This window comes from Bombina bombina, chromosome 1 (genome assembly GCF_027579735.1).
Source record: "Bombina bombina isolate aBomBom1 chromosome 1, aBomBom1.pri, whole genome shotgun sequence".
Lineage (NCBI taxonomy): Eukaryota > Metazoa > Chordata > Amphibia > Anura > Bombinatoridae > Bombina > Bombina bombina.
In genome coordinates this window covers 476,884,590-476,910,105 of record NC_069499.1, presented here as the reverse complement: position 1 = coordinate 476,910,105, position 25,516 = coordinate 476,884,590, and the positions used below count along the sequence as shown (strand labels likewise).

At 39.8% G+C, this 25,516-nt stretch overlaps 1 protein-coding gene across 1 annotated transcript in view; it reads left to right on the top strand.

Annotated features, from left to right (window-relative positions):
- Positions 1–25,516, top strand: part of SESTD1 (SEC14 and spectrin domain containing 1) — a 404,487-nt gene that overhangs the window by 122,868 nt on the left and 256,103 nt on the right. The window contains exon 3 of the mRNA XM_053698514.1: positions 22,988–23,096. Within this exon, the coding sequence (XP_053554489.1) occupies positions 22,988–23,096 (109 nt within the window). The remainder of the gene's footprint in view (positions 1–22,987; positions 23,097–25,516) is intronic.

Here is a 25,516-nt window from a genome sequence, read left to right as displayed (position 1 = left end):
TTACTCATGGAGTAAGGTTAGGATTCCTAGGATATTGTCTTTTCTACAAGAGGGTTTAGAAAAGGGTTTATCTGCTAGTTCCTTAAAGGGACAGATCTCAGCTCTGTCCATTCTTTTACACAAACGTCTGTCAGAAGTTCCAGACGTTCAGGCTTTTTGCCAGGCTTTGGCCAGGATTAAGCCTGTGTTTAAAACTGTTGCTCCACCATGGAGCTTAAATTTAGTTCTTAACGTTTTACAGGGTGTTCCGTTTGAACCCCTTCATTCCATTGATATTAAATTGTTATCTTGGAAAGTTCTGTTTTTGATGGCTATTTCCTCGGCTCGTAGAGTCTCTGAGTTATCAGCCTTACATTGGGATTCTCCGTATCTGATTTTTCATTCAGATAAGGTAGTTCTGCGTACTAAACCTGGGTTCTTACCTAAGGTTGTCACTAACAAGAATATCAATCAAGAGATTGTTGTTCCATCATTGTGTCCTAACCCTTCTTCAAAGAAGGAACGACTTCTGCACAATCTAGATGTAGTCCGTGCCCTGAAATTTTATTTACAGGCAACTAAAGATTTTCGCCAAACTTCTTCCCTGTTTGTCGTTTATTCTGGACAGAGGAGAGGTCAAAAAGCTTCTGCTACCTCTCTCTCTTTTTGGCTTCGTAGCATAATACGTTTAGCCTATGAGACTGCTGGACAGCAGCCTCCTGAAAGAATTACAGCTCATTCTACTAGAGCTGTGGCTTCCACTTGGGCCTTTAAGAATGAGGCATCTGTTGAACAGATTTGCAAGGCTGCAACTTGGTCTTCTCTTCATACTTTTTCCAAATTTTACAAATTTGACACTTTTGCTTCTTCGGAGGCTGTTTTTGGGAGAAAGGTTCTTCAGGCAGTGGTCCCTTCCGTATAAAGATCCTACCTGTCCCTCCCGTCATCCGTGTACTTTAGCTTTGGTATTGGTATCCCAGAAGTAATGATGACCCGTGGACTGACTACACTTAACAGGAGAAAACATAATTTATGCTTACCTGATAAATTCCTTTCTCCTGTAGTGTAGTCAGTCCACGGCCCGCCCTGTTTTTTATGGCAGGTCTAAATTTTTAAATTATACTCCAGTCACCACTGCACCCTATAGTTTCTCCTTTCTCGTTTGGTTCTCGGTCGAATGACTGGGTGTGACGTAGAGGGGAGGAGCTATATAGCAGCTCTGCTTGGGTGATCCTCTTGCACTTCCTGTTGGGGAGGAGTTAATATCCCAGAAGTAATGATGACCCGTGGACTGACTACACTACAGGAGAAAGGAATTTATCAGGTAAGCATAAATTATGTTTTTACATATATTTGCCATGAGTCAGGTCTATGTGTATTTCCCTTTGCAGTCCAGCAGTTTCGTTATGGGAATCATGTTTTAGGAAGTTTGTCTTACCTAGGGTATAGTCTTTTTTCCAATTTGACTTGTTTTTTCTTTAACAAACTTGCGGGCAAATTAGGCTCGCTAGGGTGCAAAATGCTGTTATTTATTGCCTCATTGTTGGAGTGAGAATTTTTTTGGCACGAATGTACGTCTGTAATGACGCAAGTTCGTCATTTCCTGCATCTTAGTTGATGCTAGGTTGTTTGGCGTGAAATTGTGTTTATGACTCGGGTTGCGTCATTTCCGGATGTTTGTTGGCGCCAAATTTTTTTCTCAACTTCCTTTTGGGTCGTGCGTCATTCTTGTGCCAAAAAAGTTTTATTTTTTACTCCACTTCCTATATGCTCCTTGCCTTCTTTATGCTCAGAGGGCTATGCTATTTGCTTTTTTTTTTTGTCAATTTTAGCATTTGCATTTTTTCCCATTCCTGAAACTGCTATATGTGGAAATAAGATATTTCTGTTTAAATTTTCTTTTTTCTTTTACATTTTACAAGATGTTTCAATCTGATCCTGTCTCAGAAGCTGCTGTAGGAACCATGCTGCCTGAACACAGTTCTACCAAAGCTAAGTGTATCTGTTGTAAGCTAGTGGAGATTATATCTCCAGCTGTAGTATGTAACAGTTGTCATGATATGCTTTTGCATGCAGAAAAGGTTTCTATTAGTGCTAGTACAGTATCTGTTGTTCCTTCAACATCTAAAGTACATGATATCCCTGTTGATATGAAAAATGATATTGCTGATGCGATACAGAAGGCTATGGCTGCCTTCAAATAAACGTAAAAGGTCTTTTAAAACTTCTCATAATACTGATGAAATTTGTAATGATTGACAACATACTGATATATCCACTTCTGATGAGGAGCTCTCTGATTCAGAAGATCCTACTTCAGATGTTGACACTGATAAATCATCTTGTCTTTTTAAGATTGAGTATATTCGTTCTTTGTTAAAAGAAGTTTTAATAACTTTGGATATTGAGGAATCTGGTCCTCTTGATAATAAATCCAGTAAACGTTTAAATTCTGTTTATAAACCTCCTGTGATTACTCCAAAGGTTTTTCCTGTTCCTGATGCTATTTCTGATGTGATTGCTAAGGAATGGTCTAAGCTTGGTACTTCTTTTGTTCTTTCTTCAAGGTTTAAAAAGTTGTATCCTTTGCGAATAGTTAAGTTAGAGTTTTGGGAAAAAGTCCCTAAGGCTGATGGGGCTATTTCTACTCTTACTAAGCGTACTACTATTCCTATGGAAAATCGTCTTCTTTTAACGATCCTTTAGATAGGAAAATTGATTCTTATCTAAGGAAAGCTTATTTACATTCTGGCTATATTCTCAGACCTGCCATTTCTATGGCTGATGTTGCAGGTGCATCAACTTTCTTTTACAAAGATATGACGAATCCACGGATTTCATCCTTACTTGTGGGATATTAACCTCCTGCTAACAGGAAGTGGCAAAGCGCACCACAGCAGAACTGTATATATAGCCCCTCCCTTCCCCTCCACCCTCAGTCATTATCTTTGCCTGTGTTATACTAGGAAGACATGGTAAAGTGAGGTGTTAGTTTTAGTTTCTTCAATCAAGAAGTTTTTTTATTTTAAATGGTACCGGTGAGTACTATTTCTCCAACATAGGTGTGTCCGGTCCACGGCGTCATCCTTACTTGTGGGATATTCTCCTCCCCAACAGGAAATGGCAAAGAGCCCAGCAAAGCTGGTCACATGATCCCTCCTAGGCTCCGCCTTCCCCAGTCATTCTCTTTGCCGTTGTACAGGCAACATCTCCACGGAGATGGCTTAGAGTTTTTTGGTGTTTAAATGTAGTTTTTATTCTTCAATCAAGAGTTTGTTATTTTAAAATAGTGCTGGTATGTACTATTTACTCTGAAACAGGAAAGAGATGAAGATTTCTGTTTGTAAGAGGAAAATGATTTTAGCAACCGTTACTAAAATCGATGGCTGTTTCCACACAGGACTGTTGAGAGGAATTAACTTCAGTTGGGGGAAACAGTGAGCAGACTTTTGCTGCTTGAGGTATGACACATTTCTAACAAGACTCGGTAATGCTGGAAGCTGTCATTTTCCCTATGGGAACCGGTAAGCCATTTTCTTAGTTTAAGTAAAAGAATAAAGGGCTTCATTAGGGCTTAAAAAACTGGTAGACATTTTTCTGGGCTAAAACGATTACTTTACTAAGTATATTTGGCAGATTATTACTTTTAATAGTTGTTAAATCTTGGGGATTGTTTTAATAAAAACGGCAGGCACTGTATTGGACACCTTTTTCACTGGGGGCCTTTTCTAGTCATAGACAGAGCCTCATTTTCGCGCCTCTAATGCGCAGTTGTTTTTGGAAAGCATGGCATGCAGATGCATGTGTGAGGAGCTAAGAACCACTGAAAAAGCTTATAGAAAGCATCATTTGGTATCGTATTCCCCTCTGGGCTTGGTTGGGTCTCAGCAAAGCAGATACCTGGGACTGTATAGGGGTTAAATGTAAAAACGGCTCCGGTTCCGTTATTTTAAGGGTTAAAGCTTTCAAATTTGGTGTGCAATACTTTTAAGGCTTTAAGTTACTGTGGTGAAATTTTGGTGAAATTTGAACAATTCCTTCATACTTTTTCACATATTCAGTAATAAAGTGTGTTCAGTTTGAAATTTAAAGGGACAGTAACGGTTTTATTGTAAAACGTTTTTTGTGCTTTGTTGACAAGTTTAAGCCTGTTTAACATGTCTGAACCATCAGATAACGATGTTCTATATGTATGAAAGCCAATGTGTCTCCCCATTCAAATATATGTGATATATTTGTGTCATAATGTCCAAACAAAGTAGGGATAATAATGCCATAGATATGATATTGCCCAAGATGATTCCTCTAATGAGGGGAGTAAGCATGGTACTGCATCATCCCCTTCTGTGTCTACACCAGTTTTGCCCACACAAGAGGCCCCTAGTACATCTAGTGCGCCAATACTTATTACCATACAACAATTAATGGCTGTAATGGATAATTCTATTGCATGCATTTTTTCCAAAATGCCTACTTATCAGAGAAAGCGTGATTGCTCTGTTTTAAACACTGAAGAGCAAGAGGACGCTGATGATATCTGTTCTGACATACCCTCACACCTATCTGAAGGGGCCAGGAGGGAGGTTTTGTCTGAGGGAGAAATTTCAGATTCAGGGAAAATTTCTCAACAAGCAGAACCTGATATTGTAACTTTTAAATTTAAATTTCAACATCTCCACGCACTACTTAAGGAGGTATTATCTACTCTGGATGATTGTGACAATTTGGTCATTCCAGATAAATTAGGTAAGATGGACAAGTTCCTAGAGGTTCCTGTGCCCCCCGATGTTTTTCCTATACCCAAGCGGGTGGCGGACATAGTAAATAAGGAGTGGGAAAGGCCCGGCATACCTTTTGTCCTCCCCCTATATTTAAGAAATTAGTTCCTATAGTCGACCCCAGAAAGGACTTATAGCATACAGTCCCCAAGGTCGAGGGGGCGGTTTCTACTCTAAACAAACGCACTTCTATTCCTATAGAAGATAGTTGTGCTTTCAAGATCCTATGGATTAAAGGTTAGAGGGTTTGCTTAAAAAGATGTTTGTTCAGCAAGGTTACCTTCTACAACCAATTTCATGCATTGTTCCTGTCACTACAGCTGCGTGTTTCTGGTTCGAAGAACTAGAAAAGTCGCTCAATAAAGAATCTTCGTACGAGGAGGTTTTGGACAGAGTTCAAGCTCTTAAATTGGCTAACTCTTTTTTATTTTAGATGCCGCTTTGCAATTAGCTAGATTAGCGGCGAATAATTCAGGGTTTGCTATCGTGGCGCGCAGAGCGCTTTTGCTTAACATCCCTTTCAAGGGTAAAACACTGTTTGGCCCTGACTTGAAAGAGATTATTTCAGACATCACTGGGGGAAAGGGCCACGCCCTTCCTCTGGATAGGTCTTTTAAGGCTAAAAAGAAGCCAAATTTTCGTCCCTTTCGCAGAAACGGACCAGCCTCAAATTCTACACCCTCTAAGCAAGAGGGTAATACTTCTCAAACCAAGCCAGCCTGGAGGCCGATGCAAGGCTGGAACAAGGGTAAGCAGGCCAAGTCACCTGCCACTGCTACCAAAACAGCATGAAGTGTTGGCCCCCGATCTGGGAAGGATCTGGTGGGGGGCAGACTTTCTCTCTTTGCTCAGGCTGGGGCAAGAGATGTTCAGGATCCTTGGGCGCTAGAAATAGTTTCTCAAGGTTATCTCCTGGAATTCAGGGAACTACCCCCAAGGGGAAGGTTCCACGGGTCTCAATTATCTTCGAACAGGCATTCTTACACTGTGTAGAAGACCTGTTAAGCATGGGAGTGATTCATCCTGTTCCATTAGGAGAACAAGGGATGGGTTTTTACTCCAACCTGTTCATAATTCCCAAAAAAGAGGGAACATTCAGACCTATTTTAGATCTCAAGATTCTAAACAAGTTTCTAAGGGTTTCATCATTCAAAATGGAAACCATTCGAACGATCCTTCCTACCGTCCAGGAAGGTCAATTCATGACCACGGTGGACTTAAAGGATGCGTACCTACGTATTCCTATCCACAAGGAACATTTTCGGTTCCTAAGGTTCGCCTTTCTGGACAAGCATTACCTGTGGCACTTCCATTCGGATTAGCCACTGCTCCAAGGATTTTCACAAGGGTACTAGGGTCCCTTCTAGCGGTGCTAAGACCAAGGGGCATTGCAGTAGTACCTTACTTGGACGACATCCTGATTCAAGTGTCGTCTCTGTCAAAAGCAAGGGCTCATACGGACATTGTCCTAGCCTTTCTCAGATCTCACAGGTGGAAAGTGAACATAGAAAAAAGTTCTCTGTCCCCGTCAACAAGAGTTCCCTTCTTGGGAACAATAATAGTTTCCTTAGAAATGAAGGTTTTTCTGACAGAGGCCAGAAAATCAAAACTTCTAAGCTCTTGTCAGGTACTTCATTCTGTTCTTCTTCCTTCCATAGCGCAGTCCATGGAAGTAATAGGTTTGATGGTTGCGGCAATGGACATAGTTCCTTTTGCACGAATTCATCTAAGACCATTGCACCTGTGCATGCTCAGACAGTGGAATGGGGATTATACAGACTTGTCTCCGACGATACAAGTAGATCAAATAACCAGAGATTCTCTCCGTTGGTGGCTGACCCTGGACAACCTGTCACAGGGAATGAGCTTCCGCAGACCAGAATAGGTCATTGTCACGACCGACGCCAGTCTGGTGGGCTGGGGCGCGGTCTGGGAACCCCTGAAAACTCAGGGTCTATGGTTTCGGGAAGACTCTCTTCTCCCGATAAACATAATGGAACTGAGAGCGATATTCAATGCTCTCAAGGCTTGGCCTCGACTAGCAAAGGCCAAATTCATAAGGTTTCAATCAGACATCATGACGACTGTTACATATATCAACCATCAGGGGGTAACAAGGAGTTCCCTGGCGATGGAGGAGCATCCGGGGGAGTGGGAACTCCATCTGGAAATCTTTGCCCAAATAACTCATTTATGGGGCATTCCAGACATGGTTCTGATGGCCTCTCGTCAGAACTTCATGGTCCCTTGTTACGGGTCCAAATCCAGGGATCCCAAGGCGACTCTATTGGATACAATAGTAGCACCTTGGATCTTCAACCTAGCTTATGTATTCCCACCGTTTCCTCTCATTCCCAGGCTGGTAGCCAGGATCAATCTGGAGAGGGCTTCGGTGACCTTGATAGTTCCTGTGTGGCCACGCAGGACTTGGTATGCAGACCTGGTGAATGTGTCATCGGCTCCACCATGGAAGCTACCTTTGAGACAGGACCTTCTTATTCAGGGTCCATTCGAACATCCGAATCTGGTTTTCCTCCAACTGACTGCTTGGAGTTTGAACGCTTGATTTTATCAAAGCGTGGGTTTTCAGATTCTGTAATGGATACTCTTATTCAGGCTAGAAAGCCTGTAACTAGAAAAATTTACCATAATATATGGAAAAAATATATCTGTTGGTGTGAATCTAAAGGATTCCCATGGAACAAGATAAAAATTCCTAAGATTCTTTCCTTTCTACAAGAAGGTTTGTAGAAAGGATTTTCTGCGAGTTCTCTGAAGGGACAGATCTCTGCTTTATCTGTTTTACTTCACAAAAGGCTGGCAGCTGTGCCAGACGTTTAAGCGTTTGTTCAGGCTCTGGTTAGAATCAAGCCTGTTTACAGACCTTTGACTCTTCCCTGGAGTCTTAATCTAGTTCTTTCAGTTCTTCAAGGGGTTCCGTTTGAACCCTTACATTCCGTAGATATTAAGTTATTATCTTGGAAAGTTTTGTTTTAGGTTGCAATTTCTTCCGCTAGAAGAGTTTCTGAGTTATCTGCTCTGCAGTGTTCTCCGCCCTATCTGGTCCATGCAGATAAGGTGGTTTTACGTACTGAGCCTGGTTTTCTTCCGAAGGTTGTTTCCAACAAAAATATTAACCAGGAGATAGTTGTACCTTCTTTGTGTCCGAATCCAGTTGTAATAATCAATCCTGCTTAGTTTGATTACTAGTATAGGTATGTAGCACAATATCAATTGAGAGTACTATTACTTGGTAAACCCATATGGATATATGTGCAGTTAATATAGATTAATGTTTCCCTACAAAAAGTACACACTAAAGTATTATCTGTATTATAGGAATCAAAATCAAATGCAATCTTAGAAATAAGCAGGCTTGTAATAATACAAAAGGATATAGGAATAGGTGAAACTTTCTTTAAGAATAAGTAAGGAATAATTATAATATATTGCGTAACATGATATATTGAACAAACAGCAAGTAAGTCTTATCCAATGTAGTATTGATAGATTGTTATAATGGAGAACTTCTGCAGATATGATTATAGTTGCAAACGTAGTAATGTACCTTGAAATCTGTGAGTGCGGTAAGTAAGGACAAACACTTCCGGGTTCTGTGGGCTGCGGCTGCAGCAGCAGCAAAGACACGCTGAAGCCAGCTAACAGTCAGCGTGTGACGTCACGATTCTCCGGTGCAGCAGAAATCAACATAAGGATAATATAACAGAACAAATAAGATTAACAGATAAGAGCTTCAATAACCGGTTATTCTTTATGGCAGCCACAGACTTGGTTGATAAATAATATGAGCTGATAAGTTGAAACAGGTAACGTAACTTCCCAAAATAAAGACAGTCTTGAATAAATGAAAAGTACTTGCCAAAGTAAGATTTCCAAAAGATGTTGCAACAGGCTGGAAATAAATATTAAATCCGTAGTAGGTAGATCTTGAATGAGGTAACTTGAGTTGCTGAAAAGTTTAGATACAATATTAACCTTCCAGAGGTATCAGAGGCTCAGTGTTACTCTGAGGAAAATAACAAAATACTAAGCAAGGTGTGTTCAGTGAACAGGTGTTTTATGAGAGTAAGTAAGATATGATTGGTTGAATTCTAATTAAGGAAACAGTACACCCAAAAGCCTGACATGACTCCCCCCTCAAACAAGCTGATCCTCAGCTTGAAGTCTGGGGCGATCTGGATATCTCCTGTGGAATTGGGAAACAAGTCGAGGAGCATTAAGATTAGATGCGGGTTCCCAAGAGTCATCTTCCTCCGAGTACCCCTTCCACCTAATTAAATATTCCAGAATACCCTTGGAAAACCTTGAGTCAAGTACTTCTTTAACTTCATAGATTTCTGAGTCTTGGATGGAAGTGGTTGGTAGTAATTGGGGTGTGTTATTTCTAGTAGGAACGTATGGTTTGAGGAGGGAAACATGGAAAGTCGGATGTATTCTCATAGATGAAGGTAAATCCAGAGTGACTGCATTCTGATTTATTACCCTAGTGATAGGGAATGGTCCACAGAATTTTTGTGTCATTTTCCTACTGGGAAGATGTAGCTTTAGGTTTTTAGTTGACAACCATACCTGGTCTCCAATTTGATATGAAGGTGGTTGTCTGTGTCTCAAATCATAATAGTGCTTTTGGGAAGTCTGAGCTTTTGAAATGTTTTCCTTGATAACCCGAAAATTGTCTAGAAGTGCATTATTCCATTCATCTACAAGAGGAGAATTGGAAGGAGAAGTACTAACTGAAGTGATGGTTGGATGGTACCCATAATTTGCGAAGAATGGAGATAATTTTGTGGATGAATTGGTTAGATTATTGTAGGAAAATTCAGCGAAGGGTAAGTATGTTATCCAATTGTCTTGCTGGTAGGAACAAAAACATCGTAGGTACTCATCTAACCATTGATTGATTCTCTCAACCTGTCCGTTTGCTTGTGGATGAAATGCAGTGGTGTATTGATGGGTTATGTTAAGAGATTGACAGAGACTTTTCCAGAATTTAGATGTGAACTGGGAACCCCTGTCAGATATCAAAACTGTTGGTACCCCATGAAGCCGAATCACATGTTGTATAAATAAGTTAGCTGTTTCTGCTGAAGTGGGAAGCTTATGAAATGGAATAAAATGCGACATTTTGGTGAAACTATCAACAACTACCATGATGGTGGTATAATTCTTTGATGGAGGTAAATCCACAATGAAGTCAACTCCTACTTGTTTCCAAGGTCTGTCAGATGTTGGAATTGATATTAAAAGTCCATAAGGTAATTTCCGCTCAGTTTTGCATACTTGACAAGTAACACAAGTCTTAATATAATCTGAAACAGTTTCCTTCAAATGAGGCCACCAATATGTCCTTGTTATAAGTTCGATGGTGCGTGATTCCCCTGGATGTCCCGCTAAGGGTGAATCATGGTGATGTTGTAAAATTTGTTGTCTCAATTCTTTAGGAATATAAATCATATTCTTGTAGTAGTATAATCCGTCCTTCAATTCCAAAGGAACCTTAGTGTCAGTAGGTGAATTTTTTGAAGAGTTCTTTATATCAGTTAGAAAGTCTGAAGTTAATCCGATGAAGCGTTCAGGAGGAATTATAGCAGTAGGATTTTCGTTAGGAATAGGTTCGGATAGTTGTCGAGAGAGTGCATCCGCTTTTCCATTTTTGTTTGCTGGGCGGTATTGGATTTGAAAGTCGAATCTTGCAAAGTAGAGACTCCACCGTACCTGTCTAGCTGATAGAGTCTTGTTATTTTGCAGGTATTGGAGGTTTTTGTGGTCAGTGTAAATTATGAAGGGCATTTTTGCACCTTCTAGTAGGTGTCTCCAAAATTCTAAAGATTTACGGATGGCGAGTAATTTCTTGTCTCCTATTGCGTAATTCCTTTCTGCTGATGTCATACTTTTTGAAAAGTAGGAGATTGGATGTAGGGGATCTTTAGGTGTTTTCTGTTGTGAAAGTGCTGCCCCAATCGCAAAGTCTGAGGAATCAACTTCCAATACGTATTGTAAATCAACATTAGGAAATTTGAGTATGGGTGCTTCTGTGAAAGTTTGTTTCAAGAAGTCAAATACTTTGGAATGACTTTGATTCCAATGAAATTGTTGGGTTGAACCAGTAAGTTGTGTGAGTGGTCTCACTATTGATGAAAAATTCTTTATAAATTTTCTGTAATAATTGGCAAACCCCAAAAACCTTTGGAGAGACTTCTTATCTTTAGGAGTTGGCCAATTTTTTACTGAATCAACCTTCTCGGTTTGCATTTGGATACCAGCAGGAGATATAGTGTAACCTAAGAATGAGATAGTGGTATTGTGGAATGAACACTTTTCTAATTTGGCATATAGTTTATGTGTTTGTAACCGAGCTAATACCCAACGTACATGTTTAATATGTTCTGGCAAATTGTTGGAGTAAATTAGGATGTCGTCTAAGTATACTACTAGACATATGTCTAATAAATCCCGGAAGATATCATTAATAAAATGTTGGAACGTTGCGGGGGCATTACAGAGACCGAATGGCATCACTAGGTACTCATAAAGTCCATAGCGAGTTCTGAATGCTGTGAGCCATTCGTCTCCTTCTCTTATACGTATGAGATTGTATGCCCCACGCAAGTCCAACTTAGTAAAGATGGTAGCATTACTTAATCTTTCAATTAATTCTGGTATGAGAGGTAACGGATATCGTTTTTTTACCGTCCGTTTATTAAGCTCTCGGTAATCTATTATCGGCCTGAGGGAAGTGTCTTTATTGGTTACAAAGAACATTCCAGCTGCTGTGGGTGAAGAAGAGGGTCTGATGAAACCCTTTCTAAGATTATCTTGTAAGTATTGTTTAAGATGTAATAACTCAGGGTGACTCAATGGATACAAATGACCAACCGGTAATGTTGCACCTGGAATTAATTCAATTGGGCAATCATAAACCCGATGAGGTGGAAGAGTTTCTGCCTCAACTTTACTAAAGACCTCTATGAAGTCCTGGTATGGTTCCGGTATTTGAATCTGTTCTAATTCTGTGTGTAGTATTTTATGATGTGGGAAGCATGTATTTTCACAGAATTTTGATTGGAAGGCAACAGTTAAAGTAGACCAATCAATATAGGGGTTATGTGTCTGAAGCCAGTATAACCCTAATACAATAGGGAAATGAGGTGATGGAATTACATCGAATGTTATATATTCAGTGTGGCCATCTTCAGTAATAACTAATATAGGTACTGTGTTGTGAGTTATAGGACTATTTGCAATTACAGAGCCATCAATAACTTTGATTGAAACTGGTGTTTTCTTTAATACAATAGGTATTTTATTTTTCAATACAGTAGATTTGTCTATAAAGTTTCCAAAGGCTCCAGAGTCAACGATGGCAGAAGTAGCCAATCTATTAAGGTCCCACTGCAAAAGGAGAGATAGTTTGCAATAAGAAATTTGTTTATCTAGACTTTGAGTATTGTTAATATGAACAAACTTACTCTTTTTATTTTTTTTGTAATGTTGGACAATTCATAACTGTATGACTGGGATTTGCACAATACATACAGAGGTGATTAGTTCTTCTTCTTATCCTTTCTTCAGGGGTTAATGGTCCACGAATAACTCCTATTTCCATGGGGGTGACATGCTCCATTGGAGGTGATTTTATGTGTGCAGAGGTGGACATAGTGGCTTTAAATGTTGAATCTGAATAACCACGTTCAGCTTTGCGTTCCCTGAGCCTCCGGTCAATTTGGGTTGAGACTTTTATTAATGCATCCAGTGTACTTGGAAGCTCTATACGTGCTAGCTCATCCTTGACAGGATCAGACAGTCCCAATCTAAATTGGTTTCTGAGCGAAACCAAACTCCATGCTGAGTCTGATGCGTACAGCTTAAATTCAGTGGTATATTCCTCCACTGTCTTTTTTCCTTGTTTTAAGCTCCTCATCTTTTGTTCAGCCGTTAGTTGAATATCAGTATCTCTATATAGCTCATCCATGGCTTGGAAAAAATTTGTTAGTGAATCTAGTAGAGGGTCATTTGTTTCACACAAATGATCTGCCCAAATTCTGGGTTCAGATCTTAGAAAAGATATTGTAGACAAAACCCTTACCCTGTCAGTGGGGTAAGTTTTTGGTTTTAAATTGAAGAGCAGGTAGCAGGCATTTTTAAACTGCCTATAGGTTTTCCTATTACCATTATATAATTCTGGCAAGCTTATCTGTGGTTCAGAACTGGGGGTTTGTTGTTCTTTTACCTCCTTTATAAGCTCTCTGAGAACCTGATTTTCTAGTTGTAAGTCCAAGATAGCCTGTCCCATTTTGTCTACCTTTTGACTCAGGTTATAGACTACTTGGGGAATTTCAGCAGGTTCCATTTTCTTTTAAGGCTTAGTATTATGTAATAATCAATCCTGCTTAGTTTGATTACTAGTATAGGTATGTAGCACAATATCAATTGAGAGTACTATTACTTGGTAAACCCATATGGATATATGTGCAGTTAATATAGATTAATGTTTCCCTACAAAAAGTACACACTAAAGTATTATCTGTATTATAGGAATCAAAATCAAATGCAATCTTAGAAATAAGCAGGCTTGTAATAATACAAAAGGATATAGGAATAGGTGAAACTTTCTTTAAGAATAAGTAAGGAATAATTATAATATATTGCGTAACATGATATATTGAACAAACAGCAAGTAAGTCTTATCCAATGTAGTATTGATAGATTGTTATAATGGAGAACTTCTGCAGATATGATTATAGTTGCAAACGTAGTAATGTACCTTGAAATCTGTGAGTGCGGTAAGTAAGGACAAACACTTCCGGGTTCTGTGGGCTGCGGCTGCAGCAGCAGCAAAGACACGCTGAAGCCAGCTAACAGTCAGCGTGTGACGTCACGATTCTCCGGTGCAGCAGAAATCAACATAAGGATAATATAACAGAACAAATAAGATTAACAGATAAGAGCTTCAATAACCGGTTATTCTTTATGGCAGCCACAGACTTGGTTGATAAATAATATGAGCTGATAAGTTGAAACAGGTAACGTAACTTCCCAAAATAAAGACAGTCTTGAATAAATGAAAAGTACTTGCCAAAGTAAGATTTCCAAAAGATGTTGCAACAGGCTGGAAATAAATATTAAATCCGTAGTAGGTAGATCTTGAATGAGGTAACTTGAGTTGCTGAAAAGTTTAGATACAATATTAACCTTCCAGAGGTATCAGAGGCTCAGTGTTACTCTGAGGAAAATAACAAAATACTAAGCAAGGTGTGTTCAGTGAACAGGTGTTTTATGAGAGTAAGTAAGATATGATTGGTTGAATTCTAATTAAGGAAACAGTACACCCAAAAGCCTGACACCAGTTTCATAGAAGGAACGTTTGTTACACAATTTGGACGTTGTCCGTGCTCTAAAATTCTATTTAGATGCTACAAAGGATTTCAGACAAACATCTTCCTTGTTTGTTGTTTATTCTGGTAAAAGGAGAGGTCAAAAAGCAACTTCTACCTCTCTATCTTTTTGGCTTAGAAGCATCATCAGATTGGCTTATGAGACTGCCGGACGGCAGCCTCCTGAAAGAATCACAGCTCATTCCACTAGGGCCGTGGCTTCCACATGGGCCTTTAAGAACGAGGCTTCTGTTGATCAGATATGTAAGGCAGCGACTTGGTCTTCACTGCACACTTTTACCAAATTTTACAAATTTGATACTTTTGCTTCTTCTGAGGCTATTTTTGGGAGAAAGGTTTTGCAAACCGTGGTGCCTTCCATCTAGGTGACCTGATTTGCTCCCTCCCATCATCCGTGTCCTAAAGCTTTGGTATTGGTTCCCACAAGTAAGGATGACGCCGTGGACCGGACACACCTATGTTGGAGAAAACAGAATTTATGTTTACCTGATAAATTACTTTCTCCAACGGTGTGTCCGGTCCACGGCCCGCCCTGGTTTTTTAATCAGGTCTGATGATTTATTTTCTTTAACTACAGTCACCACGGTATCATATGATTTCTCCTATGCAAATATTCCTCCTTTACGTCGGTCGAATGACTGGGGAAGGCGGAGCCTAGGAGGGATCATGTGACCAGCTTTGCTGGGCTCTTTGCCATTTCCTGTTGGGGAGGAGAATATCCCACAAGTAAGGATGACGCCGTGGACCGGACACACCGTTGGAGAAAGTAATTTATCAGGTAAACATAAATTCTGTTTTTCCTCAGGGGGATATGAAAGAAGATGTCTGCCCTGAGGTTGATGATCTTACCAGTTGTAACTAAGATCCACACTGGTTCCCACAAGACTTCTGACGGTAACCATGAGACATCTTCAGTGTGGAGACCGGTTTCATGCAACAAGCAGCATTAAGGCATGTGCAGCCTTTTTTTCTGAGGAGACTTGATATATCAGAACTGGCTGGCATTTATTTCCCTGTATGGGAATGGGGTAAGCAGTATTCCTATGTTACATAAAGGGTATTACTGGAATCCCTAATTTTATTTAATTTTATTTAATGGTTGACTTATGGGCATTGTGTGACACTATGGGCATTTTAAAAAAACGATACATAACGTTTTTCAGATGTTTATGTATTTATTTACTGGTGCATTTGAGGGGCTGTATGGCACTAGCTGATTATACTTAGGTGTGAAACCGCTTTCCATGCGGTTGTGTTTGGGCCTACTTCGGCATCGACCTTAAGGGGCATGGCCTATTTTCACGCGCTTAGATGCGCACTTCCTTCAGGCTAGTCAGCAGCAAGCTGTAACTCCAGTGGCTCCTGGACTGTGCAAGCTGGTCTGAAGTGTTGGAAAGTTATTTTGAAGTACCCTGGGGGCAGGTAGGCGCCACAGCAGAGCTGTGGCGAGGTGCAGAGGGTATTTTTTTCTATAAATTGGCTAAATGTTGATATTTGTACTTTAGAGCCTTATTTCTGCCCTTGCTTCAGGGTGCAGTAATTTTTGGATAAACCAACGATCTTAGGTTAAATTTTGAGATAATTTAACCTTTTTTGATCATTTTGGAAAAATTGTTCACTTTTTCTTTTCTTAAAGGCACAGTACACGTTTTTTTGAAAGTTTATTTTATGCAATAAATAAGTGTTTAAACGACTTTTGTGGTATTACTAGTCTGTTCAACATGTCTGACATTGAGGATTCTCATTGTTCTATGTGTTTAGAAGCTATTGTGCAACCCCCTCTAACATTATGTAACTCTTGTACTGAAAGGGCCTTACAATGTTAAAAGCATATTTTAAATAAAGAAAGTGTGCCTGAGGATGATTCTCAGTCTGAAGAGAATCAGGATATGCCATCCAATTCTCCCCAAGTGTCACAACCTTTAACGCCCACACAAGCGACTCCAAGTACATCTAGTGTGTCTAATTCTTTTACTCTGCAGGAGATGGCTGCAGTTATGTCAACTACCTTTACAGAGGTATTGTCTAAATTACCAGTGTTGCAGGGTAAACGCAGTAGGTCAGGTATTAATGTAAATACTGAATCCTCTGATGCTTTATTAGCTATTTCCGATGTTCCCTCACAGTGTTCTGAGTTGGGGATCAGGGAATTACTGTCTGAGGGTGAAATTTCTGATTCAGGGAATGTTTTACCTCAGACAGATTCAGATGCTATGTCATTTAAATTTAAGCTTGAACACCTCCACCTGTTACTTAGGGAGGTTTTAGCGACTCTGGATGATTGTGATCCTATTATGATTCCTCCAGAGAAATTGTGTAAAATGGATAAATATTTAGAAGTACCTTCTTACACTGATGTTTTTCCGGTTCCTAAGAGAATTTCGGAAATTATTAGAAAGGAATGGGATAGACCAGGTATACCGTTTCTTTCATGTAATTAGCAAGAGTCCATGAGCTAGTGACGTATGGGATATAAATTCCTACCAGGAGGGGCAAAGTTTCCCAAACCTCAAAATGCCTATAAATACACCCCTCACCACACCCACAATTCAGTTTTACAAACTTTGCCTCCCATTGAGGTGGTGAAGTAAGTTTGTGCTAGATTCTACGTTGATATGCGCTTCGCAGCAGGTTGCAGCCCGGTTTTCCTCTCAGAGTGCAGTGAATGTCAGAGGGATGTGAAGAGAGTATTGCCTATTTGAATACAATGGTCTTCCTCTAGGGGATCTATTTCATAGTTTCTTTTCAGATCGACGATATACTCTTATATACCATTACCTCTACTGATTCTCGTTTCAGTACTGGTTTGGCTATCTACTATATGTAGATGAGTGTCCTGGGGTAAGTAAGTCTTATTTTTTGTGACACTCTAAGCTATGGTTGGGCACTTTATATGTAAAGTTCTAAATATATGTCTTTAAACGTATATTTGCCATGATTCAGGATAATTAGTATACCTTAAATTCAGACTGTCAGTTTCATATTTGGGATAATGCATATGAATAAATATTTTTTTCTTCCCTTGAAAATTTTCAATTGACTATTTTTCCCTGCGGGCTGTTAGGCTCGCGGGGGCAGAAAATGCTTCATTTTATTGCGTCATTCTTGGCGGGAACTTTTTTGCCGCAAAATTTTGTCATTTCCGGCGCCGTAGTTGACGCCGGAAGTTGTATTCAGTTAACGTCATTTTTTTTGACGCATGCATATTCAGACTTTTTGCGCCAAAAAATGTGGGCGTCGGTTTCGGCGTCAGAGGATGTGGCGTCATACTTGGCGCCAAAAATATGGGCGTTGTACTTGGCGCCAATAATGTGGGCGTCATACTTGGCGCCAAAAAATGTGGGCGTCTTTTTTGTTCCACTTTTTTCTCACATTATTTAAGTTTCACTTTTTCATTGCTTCTGGTTACTAGAAGCTTGTTATTTTGCATTTTTTCCCATTCCTGAAACTGTCATTTAAGGTGATAAACTTTCCAATGCCGATTGTGTCTCCATTAGTAATAATCCTTTACCTGTTGTTGTTCCTTCAACATCTAATGTTCAGGATGTTCCTGTTAATATAAAAGAATTTGTTTCTAATTCTATTAGGAAGGCTCTGTCTGTTATTCCTCCTTCCAGTAAACGTAAAAGGTCTTTTAAAACTTCTCACATTTCGGATGAATTTTTAAGTGACTGCCATCATTCTGACTTATCTGTTTCTGATGAGGATTTATCTGGTTCAGAAGATTCTGCCCCAGATATTGATACTGATAAATCTTCATATTTATTTAAAATGGAGTTTATTCGTTCATTACTTAAAGAAGTATTGATTGCATTAGATATGGAGGAGTCCAGTCCTCTTGATACTAAAACTGCTAAACGTTTAAATTCGGTTTATAAACCTCATGTGGTTATTCCAGAAGTTTTTCCTGTTCCTGATGCTATCTCTGATGGGATTTCTAGGGAATGGGATAGTCTGGGTACTTCATTTACTCCTTCTCCAAGGTTTAAGAAATTGTACCCTGTACCATCTGATAGATTAGAGTTTTGGGACAAAATCCCTAAAGTTGATGGGGCTATCTCTACTCTTGCTAAACGTACTACTATTCCAACGGCAGATAGTACTTCGTTTAAGGATCCTTTAGATAGGAAACTTGAATCCTTTCTAAGAAAAGCTTATTTATGTTCAGGTAACCTTCTTAGACCTGCTATTTCTTTGGCTGATGTTGCTGCAGCTTCAACTTTCTGGTTGGAGGCTTTAGCCCAACAAGTATCAGACCATAATGCTTATAGCATTGTTAAACTTCTTCAACATGCTAATAACTTTGTCTGTGATGCCATTTTTGATATCATTAGAGTTGATGTCCGGTATATGTCTTTAGCTATTTTAGCTAGAAGAGCTTTATGGCTTAAATCTTGGAATGCAGATATGACTTCTAAGTCAACGTTGCTTTCTCTCTCTTTCCAAGGTAATAAGTTGTTTGGTTCTCAGTTGGATTCAATAATTTCAACTGTTACTGGGGGGAAGGGAGCCTTTTTGCCCCAGGGCAAAAAATCTAAAGGTAAATATAGGGCTGCTAATCGTTTTCGTTCCTTTCGTCAGAATAAGGAGCAGAAGCCTGACCCTTCCTCTAAAGGAACGGTTTCCATTTGGAAACCTTCTCCAGTCTGGAATAAATCCAAGCCTTTTAGAAAGTCAAAGCCAGCTCCTAAATCCGCATGAAGGTGCGGCCCTCATTCCAGCACAGCTGGTAGGGGGCAGGTTACGATTTTTCAAAGATGTTTGGATCAATTTGACTCACAATCTTTGGATTCAGAATATTGTTTCACAAGGGTACAGAATAGGTTTCAAGGTAAGACCGCCTGTGAGAAGATTTTTCCTCTCACGCATTCCAGTAAATCCAGTGAAGGCTCAGGCATTTCTGAAATGTGTTTCAGACCTAGAGTTAGCTGGGGTAATTATGCCAGTTCCAGTTCTGGAACTGGGTCTGGGGTTTTTACTCAAATCTATTCATTGTACCAAAGAAAGAGAATTCTTTCAGACCAGTTCTGGATCTAAAAATATTGAATCGTTATGTAAGGATACCAACATTCAAAATGGTGACTATAAGGACTATTCTGCCTTTTGTTCAGCAAGGGCATTATATGTCTACAATAGACTTACAGGATGCATATCTTCATATTCCGATTCATTCAGATCACTATCAGTTTCTGAGATTCTCTTTTCTAGACAAGCATTACCAGTTTGTTGCTCTTCCGTTTGGCCTAGCAACAGCTCCAAGGATCTTTTCAAAGGTTCTCGGTGCCCTTCTCTCTGTAATCAGAGAACAGGGTATTGCGGTATTTCCTTATTTGGACGATATCTTGGTACTTGCTCAGTCTTCACATTCTGCAGAATCTCATACGAATCAACTTGTGTTGTTTCTTCAAAGACATGGTTGGAGGATCAATTTACCAAAGAGTTCCTTGATTCCTCAGACATGGGTAACCTTTTTGGGTTTCCAAATAGATTCAGTGTCCTTGACTTTGTCTCTGACAGAAAAGAGACGTCTGAAATTGGTTTCAGCCTGTCGAAACCTTCAGTCTCAATTGTTCCCTGTTCCCGGTAGCATTATGCATGGAAATTCTAGGTCTCATGACTGCTGCATCGGACGCGATCCCTTTTGCTCGTTTTCACATGAGATCACTCCAGCTTTGTATGCTGAACCAGTGGTGCAGGGATTATACAAGGATATCACAATTAATATCCTTAAATCCCAATGTTCAATCATCTCTAACTTGGTGGATGGATCACCATCGTTTAATTCAAGGGGCTTCTTTTGTTCGTCCAACCTGGACTGTGATCTCAACAGATGCAAGTCTTTCAGGTTGGGGTGCTGTATGGGGATCTCTGACAGCGCAGGGGGTTTGGGAATCTCAGGAGGCGAGATTACCAATCAACATTTTGGAACTCCGTGCGATTTTCAGAGTTCTTCAGTTCTGGCCTCTTCTAACGAGAGAATCGTTTATTTGTTTTCAGACAGACAATGTCACAACCGTGGCATATGTCAATCATCAAGGTGGGACTCACAGTCCTCAAGCAATGAAAGAAGTATCTCGGATACTTGTATGGGCGGAATCCAGCTCCTGTCTAATTTCTGCTGTTCGCATCCCAGGTGTAGACAATTGGGAAGCGGGTTATCTCAGTCGCCAGACGTTACATCCGGGCGAATGGTCTATTCATCCAGAAGTATTTCTTCAGATTGTTCAAATCTGGGGACTTCCAGAAATAGATCTGATGGCCTCTCATCTAAACAAGAAACTTCCCAGGTATCTATACAGATCCAGGGATCCTCAGGCGGAAGCAGTGGATGCGTTGTCACTTCCTTGGAATTATCATCCTGCTTATATCTTTCCGCCTCTAGTTCTTCTTCCAAAAGTGATTTCCAAAATTCTAATGGAGCATTCATTTGTACTGCTGGTGGCTCCAGCATGGCGACACAGGTTTTGGTACACGGATCTTGTTCAGATGGCCAGTTGCCAACCTTGGACACTTCCATTAAGGCCAGACCTTCTATCTCAAGGCCCATTTTTCCATCAGGATCTCAAATCATTAAATTTGAAGGTATGGAGATTGAACGCTTGATTCTTAGTCATAGAGGTTTCTCTGACTCAGTGATTAATACTATGTTACAGGCTCGTAAATCTGTCTCTAGAAAGATTTATTATCGAGTTTGGAAGACTTACATTTCTTGGTGTTCTTCTCATAAATTCTCTTGGCATTCTTTTAGAATTCCTAGAATTTTACAATTTCTTCAGGATGGTTTGGATAAAGGTTTGTCTGCAAGTTCTTTGAAAGGACAAATCTCTGCTCTTTCTGTTCTTTTTCACAGAAAGATTGCTAATCTTCCTGATATTCATTGTTTTGTACAGGCTTTGGTCCGTATCAAACCGGTCATTAAGTCAATCTCTCCTCCTTGGAGTCTTAATTTGGTTTTGAAAGCTTTACAGGCTCTTCCGTTTGAGCCTATGCATTCTTTGGACATTAAATTACTTTCTTGGAAAGTATTGTTCCTTTTGGCTATCTCTTCTGCTAGAAGAGTTTCTGAGTTATCTTCTCTTTCTTGTGAATCTCCTTTTCTGATTTTTCATCAGGATAAGGCGGTGTTGCGGACTTCATTTCAATTTTTACCTAAGGTTGTGAATTCTAACAACATTAGTAGAGAAATTGTTGTCCCTTCATTGTGTCCTAATCCTAAGAATTCTAAGGAAAGATCGTTACATTCTTTGGATGTAGTTAGAGCTTTGAAATATTATGTTGAAGCTACTAAAGATTTTAGAAACACTACCAGTCTATTTGTTATCTTTTCTGGTTCCAAGAAAGGTCAGAAGGCTTCTGCCATTTCTTTGGAGTCTTGGTTAAAGTCTTTGATTCATCATGCTTATGTGGAGTAGGGTAAGTCCCCGCCTCAAAAGATTACGGCTCATTCTAATAGGTCAGTTTCTACTTCCTGGGCTTTTAGGAATGAAGCTTCTGTTGATCAGATTTGCAAAGCAGCAACTTGGTCTTCTTTGCATACTTTTACTAAATTCTACCATTTTGATGTGTCTTCTTCTTCTGAAGCAGTTTTTGGTAGAAAAGTACTTCAGGCAGCTGTTTCTGTTTTATTTGTCTGCTTATAATTTCAGTTTTTTTTTTCATTATATAGATTAAAACTTTTGATTTGGGTTGTGGATAATTTTTTCAGCGGAATTGGCTGGCTTTATTTTATCCCTCCCTCTCTAGTGACTCTTGCGTGGAAGTTCCACATCTTGGGTATCTGCTATCCCATACGTCACTAGCTCATGGACTCTTGCTAATATGAAAGAAATGAATTTATCAGGTAAGTTCTTACATAAATTATGTTTTCTTTCATGTAATTAGCAAGAGTCCATGAGGCCCACCCTTTTTTGTGATGGTTATGATTTTTTTGTATAAAGCACAATTATTCCAATTCCTTATTTTTGATGCTTTCGCTCCTTTATCAACCCACTTCTTGGCCATTCGTTAAACTGAATTGTGGGTGTGGTGAGGGGTGTATTTATAGGCATTTTAAGGTTTGGGAAACTTTGCCCCTCCTGGTAGGAATGTATATCCCATACGTCACTAGCTCATGGACTCTTGCTAATATGAAAGAAATGAATTTATAAGGTAAGTTCTTACATAAATTATGTTTTTTTTCTCTGCTAGAATGATTCTAGTTTTTCTCTGCATTGAACATGTATTTAATATATATGTGTATGTATATATAATGTAGCTTTAAAGAGACATGAAAGCTGAATTTGAAAGGCATAATAGTTCATTTTAAATATTACCACAGCTGGTATGGTGGCATGCCTAGATAGGCTTAGAATACACACCTGGGAACAAGCTGGTGATTAGTGGCTACACACATATGCCTCTTGTCATTGGCTCACCAGATATGTTCAGCTAGGTCACATTAGTGCATTGCTACCCCTGCAGCAGTTAAACACACAGTTATATGTAAGCAATAGTGCAATAATAAAATGCTCTAACAGATTTTATCATTTTTCTTTTTTAATTTTTATTATGTACCTTTAAGTAATGTTATGGAAGTGAGATCTCTTAGGTTAGGATTTTAAATAATGAATCATCTGGAAAAAAAAAACTTCAAGCAACCATAGCACTGTGGTTTTAATGTCACACTATTATTGTCATATAATATCCTTTTTAAGGGCTTATTAATGAACCCCAAATATGTTCCATTTAATAACCTTTGCAAATGTGGATCATTGTTTTAATATGAATGTGGCTCACTAGACAGTTTGCCTGTTAACTTTTCTTTTTTCTTTTCAGGAGGAAAGGACAGAAGAAGTGGCCTTATTTTGACAATCCCATTGTGCTTAGAGCAGACAAATATGGATGAACTTAGTGTCACATTGGACTATCTCCTCAGCATTCCAAGGTCACTTTTACTTTTGCATGAATAAATTATTGTAACTTTACGTGACATTTGCTTTACTGTCCAAAATGAAATTCTCTCAAACTGTGATGAGTTGTCATTGTGCAACCTCTTGGTCTTCATGAATGCAATTAATGTGTATGTGAATAAACACTGAACACAGTTCACTGAGGAACATTTATTATTAGTTTTGAGGGACTTTGCCAAGATAAAAACAGACAAAGGGCCCTTTGGTTGTTTTCATGACATACAGATCTGCGATTCTGAGACGTGATCTAAAATTTCTCCAATTTAATGTGTTCTCAAAGTTCTATTGTACCTGCTGGAATGCATTTGTTTGCAAACAGATCCTTTACATTTTTTCCTTCTAAATACAGGGAGAGTCCACAGCTGCATTCATTACTTTTGGGAATACAGAACCTGGCCACTAGGAGGAGGCAAAGACATCCCAGTCAAAGGCTTAAATACCTCCCCCCACTTCCCTCATCCCCCAGTCATTCTTTGCCTTTCGTCACAGGAGTTTGGCAGAGAAGTGTCGGAAGATTACGGAGTAGTTCCTTATAGATGATAGTACTCTTCGAGATTTGACTGGAGTTTTAAGTAGTCTTGTCAGCCTCTCAGTGAGAGCATTTATGCAAGTTAGAGTCCGGAGATGCAGGGAGAGTCTTTCTGCAAAACCATCCCGACTCATATTAACAGCTCCATAAGCAATCAGCGTTGACGAGTTTCGCTGCCTGCTTTTTTGCACTCAAGTCCATGTCAGAAGCGCTGCTACCATCTGTCAAACTTGAAGGACCGTGTTGCTGTTCCATGGCATAGATTCCAGGAAGATCGTTTAAATTTTTACATGCTTGTAACGTTAGAAGACAGGGTCTCAGTGGGACTTTATTTTTATGGAATCAAGGGTTAATATCTCCGGAGGGTGATTATTGAACAGTGAGGGCTGTAATCATGTTTATGTGATTTTGACTGCTTATGTGTAAGTGATGTTTGTGGCTCATAGGCTTTTATGGAACGTACAGGTTATTTTCGAGCTGCACAGTTTTATGGACTGGCACGCTTTTCTTAGCGGGAGTGAATCCTGCACGTTGCACCACGTGACCGGGTGCGGTCACATTTTTGTTTTCCATTTCCATATTCCTCACCGTGCGACTGTGGAGAGGATCTATTTTCTCTACCTGTCTGGATCATAGCAGGTGGTGAGTGCCCCAGCCATTGGGGGTGTAAGGTGCCAGATGTTTTTTGACCATAATCTACTTAGTCGAGTTATGGAGGATTCTGATATGTTAGAGGGGGTTTCCTCTGATTCAGATTTTGATACCTGTGTATATTGTGTGGAGGCCCGGGTAAACCAGCCCTCTCAATTATGTTCCGTATGCCGCAATAGAGTGTTCTCATCTTCCCATGTTGGAACGTTAGAGACCACTGAGCCCTCTGCCTCTGAGCATTCGGCACCCCGTGAGGTGCGTTCCCTAACATCTTCTGTTCCTGCACAGGCGGTTGCCCCGCATACCGTTACCCCTTCTCCTAAAGGAGGCGTTTTTCCACCAGAAGTTACTGCACGGTTTTGTATGGCCATCTCTCTGGCCTTAGTGCATTTGCATCTTCCTTCCATGTGCAAGCGAAGACTTAATCCGTGTACTCCTGCCCAAGGTCCGGCATGTAAGAGGACTTTGGAATCCGATCAGTCTTATGGTGAAGTGGTGTCCTCTGAGGCTTCAGATGTGCTACCTCTAAGGTCAGAGACCACGGATGCTCCGTCGGAGGTGAATTTTGCCTTTAAATTTAGAATAGCTCGCCTGCGTGTACTTCTGAGAGAAGTTTTGGCGACGTTGGAAGATCCTATTTCTGATCCGTCAGCTGAATCTCAGTCTGCTGATTCAGGTAGCGAGCTTGTTAAGACGACTGGAGGGATGGTTATACTATTCATTATCGTCTATATATTGTTTTTCTTTGTTTTTGTATCAGATTCCCAGTTCGAAGCTCTTGAGGAATTGTCGCATGACGGGCGGGACCTGTCGATTTCACTTTCCCTTGGGCTTTCTCTTGTGTATGCTTGCCTAATTTCTATTCTAATCCCGTTAGGATAAGTTTTTTTCTTTTCCTGTTATTTTTTGAGCGTAAGATTATCTTGACACTCTTCTTAGGAAGACTTTTCACTCTGGAACTCTGGTATTAGTGATTTTCATGTCGCGATTGATGGTATCTTCCGGTGGAAGGTCTAGAAGAAAAATAAAAAAAATAAAAGGTTGTCTCTGGTCGATATGTCCGAGAGTATATTTAAGCTTCGGAGCTTATATGTTTTTCTGTTTATTATTCTCAGTTTTCTATCCCTGCTAGAAATTTAGAATTTTCTGTTTGATCCTTGAACAAATATGTTGTATTCTTTATATCGGTTTGGTCCTGGTTGGGTATAATTTTCT